The sequence below is a fragment of the Dermacentor variabilis genome, chromosome 1 (assembly GCF_050947875.1).
Source record: "Dermacentor variabilis isolate Ectoservices chromosome 1, ASM5094787v1, whole genome shotgun sequence".
NCBI lineage: Eukaryota > Metazoa > Arthropoda > Arachnida > Ixodida > Ixodidae > Dermacentor > Dermacentor variabilis.
The window spans coordinates 7,532,731-7,546,252 of NC_134568.1; the positions used below are offsets into that span (position 1 = coordinate 7,532,731).

At 43.9% G+C, this 13,522-nt stretch overlaps 1 protein-coding gene across 1 annotated transcript in view; it reads left to right on the forward strand.

Annotated features, from left to right (window-relative positions):
- Window positions 1–1,950: 1,950 nt before the first annotated feature.
- LOC142569993 (uncharacterized) overlaps window positions 1,951–13,522 on the forward strand; it is a 175,346-nt gene continuing 163,774 nt past the window's right edge. The window contains exons 1-2 of the mRNA XM_075678636.1: window positions 1,951–2,447; window positions 3,547–3,710. Of these exons, the coding sequence (XP_075534751.1) occupies window positions 2,387–2,447; window positions 3,547–3,710 (225 nt within the window). The 5' untranslated portion in view covers window positions 1,951–2,386. The remainder of the gene's footprint in view (window positions 2,448–3,546; window positions 3,711–13,522) is intronic.

A 13,522-nucleotide genomic window follows, 5' to 3' on the forward strand; every position in this document is an offset into this window, starting at 1 on the left:
CAGCATATAGTCGAGGTGAGGAGTACCAGCGGCTCCTACGGCAGTGGCGGCATATGTGACCGACCCGGGAGCATGCTAAGCGAATTGGCCTGTCATCTGGTGTTCGCCACCCAGAGGGGTTCCGATGTCGATTCGGGAACGACTGTCGAGGTGCAGCAGAGGCAATGACAGGAGCGGTAGGGGTGGGACGTGGGCGGACGGCAGCCTGGATGTCCATGCATGTTTGCAATTTCTTGGCGGACAACAGCTTTAATGAGCGAGATGGTCATGTTGTCATGCGTGGGGACAGTGACAATTTAGAGCCATATCCCCAAGTTCGCGACGAATGACCTGTGTCAAGCTTGGCGTTGTAGGCGGATGCGACGCGAGAGGGTCGTTGCAGGAGGAAGTGGTAGTCGTGTTCGGAAGTCGGTGGAAGCGTTGTACGATGCGTTTGCTGTTCGCTTGCTCAAAATTCCGGGATACCTTAATGATGGATTCAACCATTGAGCAGTTCCTGCAAAGCAGGAGGTTGAAAGCGCCGTCCGCGATGCCCTTCAAGATGTGTCCAACCTTATCGGCCTCCAGCATGTCCGCGTCCGCTTTACGGCAGAGAGCCAGAACGTCTTGAATATACGCGACATACAATTCGGTTGATGTCTGGGCACGAGATTTTAGCTCTTGCTTGGCCTCCATTTGACGCCCCAAAGGTCTTCCGAAAGTATCGCGTAGCTTTCCTTTGCAGAGGTCCCCGCTTCTAATGTCGGCTTCATGCGTCTCGAACCGTACCTTCGCGGTTGCTCCCAAGTAAAAGATCACGTTGGCCAGCAAAAGTGTGGCGTCCCACTTGTTGTCCTTAACTCATGCGAATCATGCGCTCATGCGACGTCAGCCAGTCTTCGACGTCGACCTTGTCAGTGCCGATGAAGATTCCCGGGTGACGTAGCTGAGTTATCACTACTTCCGCTAGTGTCTGAGCGGTGGAGACAGCGTCAGTACCCATAACAGCGGAAGCGATGTGACGCCTGCTGCGAAGATCGAGGACCGGCTCGTGGTGAGGTTACCCCGCACCTCCACCAAAATGTTACGTGGAGAAAATATATGTATTTACAATATATACAGTGACAAGGTTGTAGCTCAGTGGCCAACGTAACATCATCCACCGATCTTCGAGACACTTCAACCTCCTCTTCACCTCCCAACGTTCTTTTCTGCACAATGGCACACACTCGTACCGGACAATATATATATATATATATGTATATATATATATATATATATATATATATATATATATATATATATATATAGAGAGAGAGAGAGAGAGAGAGAGAGAAAGAGAGAGAGAGAGCATCGTGGTAGAGCATCGCACGCGAAATGCGAAGGTTGTGCAGTCGCTCCCCACCTGCGGCAGGTTGTTTTTTCATCCACTTTCATTACCATCGATTTATCCTGTCTTTACTTCACTTATTACGCATAAGTAATTTCCCCTATGTTGTCCTCGGTGCCAGTGTTTGTTGGTTTCTTAGTATATGACTAATAAAAATCAGGACCATCGGTTTTCTTCTCCTTTATATATATATATATATATATATACGACCATAGAACATCTTTCAGGCCGCTGTAAATGCCATTCCTTTATATCCAGAACTGTTATTCCTACATATCCAGAATCAACACACAAATAAACACAGAAGTGAAGAAAAAATAGACCTCTCTTGACTCCGCATACATACGAAACAGATGAGGCGTACTTTTCCACGCAGTGTGCCCAGCTGCCACGTCACTGTAGATTGTCACATCACGTTGATTTTTTTCCCTTGTCCAAACAGCGTCGCACATTACAAAAGTTCATACGCCTGTTTTAAAACGAAGATGTCAAACAAGTGTCAAACTCTGTTTTTTCTGTACACTTATATTTAAGTTGTAATGCACTTCTATCCAAGCGATGTGACGGCAGCTGGGGTTTGTGAATCGGCAAGCAAGAGCTGCTGCAATGTGAATATTTTGCGCGAATTTCGTACGTAGTTATAGAAACGCAATATTTTGGCACGCTAAATGCTTCGCCGTGTACCTACGGTAAAACACAGCCTTAATGATGAGTCTTGTTAAAAGGAAGGTTAGCTAAGTTGTGCATGAGATTATATTGACTTGCGTAGGTGTTAACTTACGACCACATGGCGCCACGTACGCTTACGATTTCCTTGCGTTTCGTTTCCCGCATGCGTTTGCGTTTCCCGTTTCCGGTTCTACAGTGATGTGCATCCTAAAGTACTGGTGTGCGCTTGCGTTTTATGTTAGTAAGGCACTTTGCGCTGATTTCAGATAGGCACTGTTCCTTCTTCTGTATTGGAAAACATTCTGTGAATACACTACGTACTTTGTGCTTACGCACTTAAGCACGTTCATGCGACGACAAAGAAGCAACATTTACAGCTCTGGAATGTCCAGCTACCAGTTGTCACTATGTAAGTAGACAACGTTCTCTGCTTTGAGCTGAGACAAAGGTGCCTTTGAAGAAGAAAAAGCGGTTTCAGTTTCTCAAGTTTATGCGCATTTCTTTTTATTATGTAGCGTAGGTGTTCCCCAGGCAATACAATTGTTAAGGGCACTTCAGACAGATTTTGTGGCACATGTATATGTATCATCAGGAAGAGATATCAGCACCATGATTTTTTTTTACTTAGAAGACAGCGTAGTCGTCCTTGTAATTGCTGCTGTCTGGTTGTACTCTGCTTTTGGTGCAACTTTGTGGCCTTCATTTCAATGGCTCGCTACTAATTGGCGTGAAAAAACGAGCACGTCAAACTTTTTGGCATGCACAAGGTGCAGTGACGAAAATAAAATGCAATTAGACACAAAATCCCTTCAGTTCGAATCAAGTTATCGACCATTAGAGTTCAAAAGTTGTGCAAAGTGATTTTCCCCGGTATTTGAAAATAATAAGATAGGCACAGTTATGTTTGCAGATTATAGATGCCATGATTAGGACAGTTTATCATTATTCTGTTAACAGACTTCAAATGCACATGTGGGTTTGACATCTCTTTGGAGCCTGTGCGCTGACTGGCGGGCAACGGTAGCTGTAGGGTGGCGATGTTATCTATGTATAGATAGTTAGAAATCAGGGCTTATGCAGTGTAACGCATGTTTGGTACGCTTTATCAGTGAACCTATTTGTTTTTTATTTGACTCCCCTAATGAGACTGTGGATCAAATTAAGGTTTTTGAATTTTTGAACGTCAAAAAATTATGTACGAGGACAGCGACAGCCGGTAATATTGAAGATACATGGCTGGCAACTGCGGCACGCTCATTAGCTCAAAGTAAACTATAGGTTGGCCGGTGGGATGTTTGAAACTGCAGGTAATTAGCTGCGTCTGACGTGTCATCTGTATAGTGCATCCACCACCCGTTCCAGCTCTTAAAAGGCGAGGCTTTCTTGCGTGTATCAGGGTGTCAGTTGAGCTCTGTTCACCTGCTGCTTTCTGAAGAGAACTGCTAAAGCAAAACGTTTCAGCTTATACATCATACAGAAAAAAATGTCATTGCAAGCTTCCTCACCAGGGGCGTCAAGTACATCCGTAATTGAACACTTAAACTCCAAGGTTTCCGTGATCATTGAGGATGGCGTCGTGAAGTCATGTGTCAAGGGCGCAGTTATTCCTGATGTCAACTTTGAATCCTATTTCACCACCGTATGGAGAGAGCACGAAGACCTGACAGCGCTGGTAAGTTGGGAGTGATTTTTACCAAATTATTTCGATTGTCCGGCAAGGATTGATCGCTCATTTGCTGTTCATTTTGGTTAGGAAGCATCGGAATCGAACATCACATCTTTCTGATGTAGATTCAGCGACGCGAAAAACTTCAAAAATGTATTACTACCTTGTTTAGACCAATTCATCGAAGAAAACTCAGTTCAGCAGAAACTTTCGTAACACTCCTGGGTTTGAATGTCCACTGTGTAGGAACCCATTCGATACTTTGTGTATTTGACAATCTTGTCATATTATGTATGGTAGGTACGCCTCAGTTACCTATCGCATGGCCAAATCTGCTTAGAATTCACAGACGTTGAAGCGAGGGGAAAGTATGCAGTTTCTGAAGCTGAACAGTTCTATTCGCGGATTAGGATACCAAAGTTATCAATGCACGAAATATCCCGGCATCCGCACGGACCACTTGAATAGCCCTAAACTGGACCAGGCTTTGTACACCTAAGCGTTGACTAAAAGTCATCAGGTACTTATCCATCACACCGTTAAAATTTGAGGTTTTCTGTTGGCTGGGAGCTTCTCAACCTCAATTGTAATAATTTTGGGGTTAAAAGGAATTTCTATTCTGAAGCAGTGCCTAGTCTTGACCTGATGACCTAACTTAACTTTCAATTCAAGCAGTCAATGTGTAAACACTTAGATAACTTAATACACTGCAACACAATAACAGTAAATAGAAAAAAATGCCGAGCAGTCATATTTAAAGCAGCATGAGTATCTTTGTGTGGGAATGCAACAACTCAAAGCAATTACCTTTACAAAACGGTCTCTCAATCTGAGTGACTTTGTACAATCGAAGTGAAAAGTTTATGAAGCGTGGATATTGAATGTCGAAAAAGCTGTTTGTTTAGCTAGTAATATCGTAGAGTCTAATGGTGTTCGCATAAGCTACACCATTACAGATGCGAATTCTGATTACCTCGCCGCACTCCGACGCTGCGGAAATATATTGGTTCATCAGAAAACAGGAGACTCGTATACTTTTGACCGCAGTAGCACGTCGTCAATGCACTATCACCTGAAGCAACAAAAAAAAATCAAATGAGAGCACTAGACGATATGTTGAATATCAACTGCACTTCACTTGATCGAAGAGACGTGTCACTCGATGGAAGAGGCATGAGAGCACGAAAATAATACATAATTTCGAAAAATATCCCCTTTTTTCGTTTTTCCCCTTGTCATACAAGGCGAAAAATAAGAGTGGAAGGCTATGCCACGGGACCCGACAGAGACAAAAGAGGCACACAAAGTACACAGATACAGCGGTGTGTCTGTGTTCCTTGTGTGCATCCTTTGTCTCCGTCGGTTCCTGCGCTGTAGCATTTCAGTATGTTCAACCAACAAGCCCAACTACTTAGTCTGCTTGAAAAAAAAAGTAGTTTTTATTTGCCGATTAAAGCGAAGCGCAATTAAGTAGATCACGTAAAACTTGGAATGCATGTTTACACTTTTTGAGTAGAGATATTCACGTCACCTTCAAAAGGGGGGCCGAGCTATGGAGCAGCACACTGTGCTACAAAAGTTACAAACAGGAATGCCTCAGAAAGGCTGGCCTACAATTCGATGGGTGCACTTATCTTTGTCAAAGGTGGTCTTATCATACTTGGCAGTTTAGTATCGAAAACAGATAAAGTACCACAGAAAGGCTGGCCTCTGTTTCGATAGGTGGGTTTATCTTTGTCTGAGGCGGTCTTGTCAGCCAAGGCATGTTAGTTAACTGAGCTACCAAGGATGACAAGGCTGCGTTCGACAAATACTGACCCACCTATCGAAACGTAGGGCAGCCTTTCTGAAGCTTCTTATTCCTTTTTATTACTTACCTGCTTTGGATAACAAGATCTCCTTTTACACAAATGGGCGCACCTATCGAAACGTAGGCCAGTCTTTGTGAGCCACCATATCCCTGTTTTTAACTAGTGTACTACATTCATGCCACCGATTATTTCATCAAGTTTTCTAAGGATTTTTTGTTTGTGTGATGGTGAACTGCGTGTAATTGTTTCCTTTACACAAAGGTAACCTCGATATGCGTCTCTTCTCCCGCAAAACAGGAACCGACATTTTGCAGATGAAAAATTACACGAGAATATCCCTGATCTTATTAATCATGGTTGCCCAAGTAACTGGCTTCAATATCTGCGGCTGATGCCCTGCCTAGCCATTCCATGGGCGTCTAGTTTCTGCGCGCAAAACAAAATTTAACCGTGACTTCATAGAGTGCAAAGCTGCATGTGAGCTGAGAGAATGGCAATTCTATGCAGAATGCTTCAATAGCTATATGCTGGATATCTGCATATAGCTGAATTGCAATATTGCTGAATATGCAATAGCCTGGATATCTTTGTATGAAATCAAGCCCGTAACAATTTAGTTATATCTGACCTCGCCCATCTTCCTCAGGAGAGTACGGCAGGCAGAAAAGAAACAAAAGAAATTCTTCAACCATTTCAATACTCCCTAATTCGAAATTTGAGTGTAGCTCTGCACGAATTTTATTTCGCGATAAATTGGCTGGCGCGGACTATCCTGTCTCGTGGGGCACGTTGCAAACCGAGCCAAGTCTGGCACGACTGCCTCGATAATCGGGAAATCACAAGAGGCAGAGCGTGGGTGACGCGTAGGCTTGATTCACAGCAGCCACCGCAAAGCAGCCTCCACTCACGTAGCGGTTTGTTTCAATAACTGGTATTGGCGCACGCACTCACCGCATGCCTTATCGATGGCGTCACCGGTATACAGGCGACAGCGGGCTACTCTGGCGCAATCTCGTAGTAGCCGTCGCTGCAGAGCCCGTCTTGCGTGGCACTACGCTTTTCTTCCCATGCTTTCGACGTACCATCCTCCTTCGTTTTCCTCCTCGCGCTCTATTCGCTATCGCTGTCCTTCACCCGCCGCTGCGCTCCGCGTTCGCTCTTTCATCCTTCGCTGTGTTCGTTCACTCGGTTACGCAGAGGACGCCGACGCTCAACGCAGAAACGTGCGCCTATGAGCTGCGGTCTAAAAACTTAACAAAACAGAACAAAAATAAAAGACCGGCGGTTAAGTCAACCTTCAGTTGCTTATGCGAGTTAGCGGTGATGTGATAAATAAGACGACATTTGCATGATTGCAACGAATTGTTTGTTGTTAAGAGAGAGAAAGAGAGACAAAGGAAAGGGGGAAGGCAGGGAGGTTAAGCAGAGGGGAGGATCCCGTTTGCTACCCTACGCTGGGGAGAGAGGGGAGGGGGACGTAAAGTGATAACAAAGTAGAGATAAAGAAAGAGAGGAGCACAGACATGCAATCACAGTCCGTTGCTGTCGCCGCATACTGTCACCGCACAGCACAGTTGCACTTGCAGCACTATAAACATCTATTCAGGCTACAGTCGCTTGTACAATTCTGTTACCTTTAAAACTGCTACAGTGCCTTCGTCGCCCTCTGCTGCGATGGCTTGCGATGGCGGCATCTTAAAATGAGTTCCTCTGTTAGAGGTCTTTGGTCAAAGCGCGCTATCGCGATTGCGAGTGATCGTCTCTGTAAACTACAGCGAGGACAGTCACATATGTGTTGAAGAGTCTCCTTGTTACCACAGTCATCACACGTGGCGTCTTCGGCCCATCCGATTCGGAAAGCAAAAGAATTGCTGAAGGCCACCCCTAGCCATATTCGACAAAGCATAGTAGCTTCGCGACAGCAGAGTCGAGCTGGAATGCAAAGGCGTAGAGAGGAATATAGGTTGTGCAGCCGGTTGTTTTAAAAACTTCCTGCATTCCACAAGGAGAATGTGATATAACGGCTGAGCATTCGAAGTTTTCTAGCGGCATCTGTCCTTGATAATGGTATCGGCTCCTCTTTGTCCCCTTGAAGAGCCTACCGGGCAGCGTTATAGGCGTGTTCGTTCCCTATGACGCCGCAGTGTTTTGGAAGCCACTGAAATGTCACGTGGTGTCCTTTCTTAACCAAGGTATGGATTAGTTCTCTAATCTCGAATACAAGTTCTTCGTGTGTTTCACGCCGCAGGGCTGATAGCAAAGACTGCAGTGCTGCCTTCGAGTCACTGAATATTGACCATCTTCGAGGTTGTTTTTGGCTGACGAGACGAAGTGCCGCGCGAAGAGCTGTAAGTTCCACAGCCATCGGTGTCGTTGGATGAAATATCTTGAAACTGATGGTCGTGGCTTTCGCTGGGAAAACCACGGCTCCAGAGTAACACTGGAGAGTTCCCGATCCATCAGTATAAGTATGTACGTGGTCAGCGTACTTCTCGTGCAAAAGGAGCAGAATTAGTTGTTTAAGAGCAGGTGATGACAGCTCAGATTTTTTCCTGATTCCTGGTGCGATGAGGTGCACTGCAGGTCGAGCCAAACACCATGGATGAATTGATGGCTTAGTTGCGGGGGTGAAGCCTGATGCAAGGCAGGTGTAATAGTTCGAAACCGTAGTACAAAACGATGCCTGCGGCCTTTCTGACGGTAGTGCTGCAGATTGTAGGAACGGGCACGTTCCTAATGTGCACTCTCACAGCACTTTCACCGCAATGTGTGTTCGCATGGGTTGGTCCCGGGTGATCGCAATAGACGCTACTGTCGATGTGCATTTTGGCAAATCAAGACTGACCCTGAGAGCCCGAGCTTGAATAGCCTGTAGAGTACGAAGATTTGTCTGGCATGTGTTGGTCAGTACGGGTAAGCTGTATCTCAATAAACCCAGAAAAAGAGCCCTGTACAATTCCAACATTGCATACACTGACATTCTACATTCAACATTGCTTTATTAAACAACTGCTTTCAACATTGCTTTATAAAACAAGTACATTCAACATTGATTTATGAAACTAACCCAACCTAGCAAATATTGATAATTTGTTGTTCAGGAAACCCTATAAATACGAGAAAGTACAATGCCATTGTTGACGTCAAACATGCGTACCGTTGAGAAGTGTCGTCGAGAAATGTTTTTTATTCACTGTCGAACATTTTCTGCAGAAAAATCAATATTGTTTTTATGAGTACATTGTGACTGTAAACTGGTTATGAGTGCTAGGCATAAAATATTCACCTATGGCTGCCTCTATGCCAAAGCTCTGTAGGTCTATAAAGACGGTCCCTCGTGTAGCGTAGCTTCCTTTATGGCAATATTGCATCCTACAATCAGCCACGTAGCTTACAAACGGAACCATAATAACTCTTCCGAAAAGGTGAAGTACTGCAAACGTGCACTGTAGCAGCCTTATTAGTCAAAGGGAGTAAAAGAGCAGCTTTCATGGTCTGTAAATGTCTAGTTCAGGAACCTGTCAAGATCTCTGACCAAATGAAAAAAAAAACGTGTTATTCACTACGTAAGGTCAGCATCTTGCCATAAGCTTTGCAACCACATCCTTGCGTGAGCCTTTGTTTGCAATTCTTTTTTTTTGCTTCGTATTACGCCTCAACAGGAGCAAAGGCGTTAATTAGACTTTTTCCATGGGGCAACTCCCACCCATCCATTTGCGCCTACCAAGAAGTCAACGCAGCTATGATATCGACTGTTAAAAGGGCAACAAAAAGCGCCCCCTCACTACTACTTGACAGCCTGAAGTGGTGATGAAAAAGCCCAATGTCAAATGCTACCGAAGAATGGCGCCGACCTTGAATTACCACAGTGCTATTATGCCACATATTCCATAGCATCGGAAGGGGGGATGCTGCGGAGCATTGCGATAGCATGGGCGTTGTATCGCAACCGATTCGATGATTGTGCCTATGCAATAATAGATCGCCATAAGAGGAAGCGGAGTGCACTCTGGGCCGGCGTGACGAAAAATCATCAACTACCTCACCTCGCTGATCTCATCTGCGTCAGCGACTGCCGGTGAGCTGCTGGACAACTCAAACGCTCTAAATAAAGAAGCAGCTCTACGAGAATTAGCACAAGTCAAGAATCGGTAAAGGACGAGCAATTTGAATCGGAACTCGAAAGCATGGGCAACTACCAAATGTCTATATGTTTGGCGAAGTCTAAAGTTATCAGACGCATAGAAGAAATGCAAAGGTCAATAAGCGATACTGAAGCGCTTGGACCAAGCAGTGATTGCGAAACTCGTGCACAGAACAGGCAATTTAGACCTACTGTCTAACTTCCGAAATTGGAAATCAACAAATTTGATGGAAGTATTCAAAAGCCGCTCTTTTTGCGATTGGTACGAGTGTTCCATACACAAAAAATGCGCATCTCTCCAAAGTTGATAAATTTAAGTATTTGAAGAGCTACCTTGTTGGCAAGGCAGAAGGCAGCATAAGTGGCATATCATTGACAGATAGCAATCATGAAATTGCTGTAGACTTGCTAAAAGAACGTTTGGGACGCAAGAAAGTTGCCGTGAGCGATCACATGAGTCGACTGCTTCAGTTAAAGCCTGTGGTTTCCGCTGACAACGTAATTTCCTTGCGACTTCTTTATGATGAAATATTCAAGACTGTTCGAGGTCTTGAGGCCCTAGATGTAAAGCAGGAAGAGTACAGCACCCTGTTGAAAGTTGTGGTAGAAAGATATCTACCACTGGAAATTATGATTTGCTATGGCCAAAACAAGTCCAACAACGTAGACATAAGTAAAGCTTTTTTCTGAGATTTCGTCTTTTTTGAAGAGGGAAGTGAATAGCAGAGAAGAAGCTTTTCAAATTGCTCAGAGATGTTTATGCCAGAAGGAATTCAAGGCAAAGAATACAGAATTTACTTTATGCCGTGTCACCTCAGCTGCTGCGTTAACGACAACCTTTGAACGTCACAAGGAAGCTTGTGTTTTCATCGAGTCAGATCAACATTCGTTTACGAATTGTGACAGAGAGATGCCCCTACAAGAGAAGGAAGAAAAGCTTTCGGTGCTGTAAGAAATATCACTTCGCAAAAGAGTGTAAAACCGCAAGGTTCTTACGTTGTGGCTTATGTCAAGGAAGCTATTTCACGTATTTTTTGTGAGCCTTAGTCCTAAAAGCCTCAGAGTGACTTAGAGCAGAAAGCAGTGAATGATGTGCAAGTCTCAAGCGCGCTTCCCGAAAGTTATCAGGTGATCTGGTTACAAACGGCTGAACTTTGTGGTCAGAGCTCATGCAATCAGTGCCAGATGCGTTGCCTTATGAACGGGGAAGTCAACGTATATTCGTCACCGAACACATGTCGAGAAAACTGAAATGCAAAAATTGCAGGAGAAGAGAACATGACCTTGTCTTCATTTGGCGAAGTTTCGTCCTCTCCCAAGTTACTGAGACGTGCGGAACTTTTTTTTAAACAGCCGATATGACAGAAGGCCGATCAGAGTGGAGGCGCTAGATATCCCTAATAGTTGTAACGGCACATCATCCTAGCTGCCCAACTCAACGCTTCATTAAATAGACACCAGTCTCCAACTTGCAGATGATGCCTACATGAACGACATCAATGGCAATATACATGTTGTTATTGAATCTGACTACTATTGGCAGGTTGCTACTGGAAAAATCAGAAGACTAAATAATAGATTGACTGCCATAGAAATATTGTTTGGCTGGACTTTGCAGGGTCCTGCCGAAAGTTCTGAAAGTGCCAGAAGAACTTACACTACTACTGTGAACAACGTCCTTGTGCGAATCTGCAGCCTTCATGAAGACATTTCAATACACTTGGAAGCGTTTCGGTTGTGGGACATATGGGAATACTACCCGAAAAGGAAACTACCATCGTCAGATATAGTTATCCAAGAATTTAAAATAATTGTAAAAAAATTGACGGGAGTTACGTAGTTCGCTTTCCTCGGAAGGATAACGCTGATGAACTAGACATCAATGTAAGAGAAGCAAATGACAGATTTATTAAGCTGACCCGAAGACTTCTCAAGGACGAATAGTTATTGACATGATATGAAAAAGCAATACTAGACTATGAAGAAAATGGCTTTGCGGTAGAAGTAAGCTATTAACGATGGTACCGGGCCTCTTTACCACTTACCACACAGGACAGTTATCAACAACAAAAGAGAAACAATAACGACACGAATTGTGTTTGACGCCTCTTCTAGCAGACATGGAAGACTGTCTTAAATGATGTTTTGCATGCAGGACCAAATTTTAATTCATTGGTAATCGAACTTCTTTTAACGTTTCGAACCTACAACATTGCAGTTACAGCTTACATTGGAAAAGCTTTTTTGCAAATTCATCTTGCTAAAGTTGACAGCAATGCACTTCAGTATTTTTGGCACGGAAGTCTCTTGAAGCAAAGAGAAGAATTACGAAGACAAGCCATATGCAGGATGAATCTTGTACCATTCAAGGTCGCATCAAGTCCGTTTCTTCCTAATTCCACGCTTCATCACGACTTTCAGAATAGGAAGGGAGATGATCAGGCGATGACGAGAAGACTAAAGCACCAGTTTTATGTCGACAACTTTGTGGCAGGAGCAAACACGATGGAGACAGCTTTGTTGGTATGCAATAATGCAACTAAAGTCATCAATTAAAAGTGAATGCACCTGCGTAAATGGACAACGAATTTCACAAGCATGCAATATCTAAGTAAAGAAAGAGAAACAGACATTAACGACGATATTTGGTTAACCGTTTCTAAAACCAAGAAAATATTAAGAGTTCTGTGGTTACCGGATCATCATATGTACTTGTCTAACACCTCCGAAATTATGCAACTCGTGGTATCCAGGGCAAAGAGAAAAATGAATGTGGTAAATACAGCAGCTCAGATTTGTGACCCTTACGGCTTTCTTTCGCCGTTCCCAGTGAAAGCCAAATTAATTTTCGAACAGTGGTGGAAGAAAAGCTGCATTGGGATGACCTTCTTCCAGTTTAAATTTGTGACTGTTAGGCAAGATGGTGCAAATATCTTCGTCTTTTGAACATGATACGTGTCCCACGTATAATCGCTACTGCAGAACAGTCGAACAAACCAACCTTCCATGTTTTTTCAGATGCGAGCACATTGGCATATGGAGCTGCCGTTTATGCACGAACAGAGGCAAAGAATTCAGAAGTAACAACAAAACTGGTGATAGTGAAATCAAGTGTCGCACTGCTCAAAGAGTTAACGCTTCCACGAATAGAGCTGTAGGCAGCTCTGACGGCAGCACGTTCATACAGATTGTGCATAGAGGCACATCGACAGACTACGAAACGCACTTATGGTGTGACTCAACACCCTTTCTTGGGTAGATAGACTCAGAGTCTGATAAATGAAAGCCTTTTGTCTCGAACAGCGTCAAGGAAATACAAGCCCTGAGTTTACCAAGTCCATGCCGATACTGTCAACCAAAACACAACCCAGCAGGTTTACTAACATGTAGCCTAACAGGGAAGTGTCTTCAAGAAAGCACACTTTCTTGCAATGGATCGGAGTGGCTGGTTAAGAAAGCCTTGTTTTGGCCAGCGGAAATGTTCAAGGTTCCTGAGTAATCTGGAGAACAAACAAGAATATTACAGGTGACAACCGAGAATACAACTCCTTTGCTCGACCTCTCCTGCATTAACAATCTTACCAAAAGTATGAACAGCACTGCTTGGATATTCCCCTTCGTTCAAAATGCATGGCATCCGGACGCAAGGATAACAGGGCTACTGTTAACGATTGAGGCAGAAAGAGCAGATAAATTTTTGATATCTAAGATACAAGAAATTGCGTTTGGCGAAAGTTATGCTTCTAATACTACCCTAATGAAATTTGCTCCTTGAAAAGATGAAGACAAGTGGACCAGAGGGAGCGGAAGGCTTCATAATTCAGAATTCACAAACAACGAGAAGCATCCTATTGTTCTTTCTG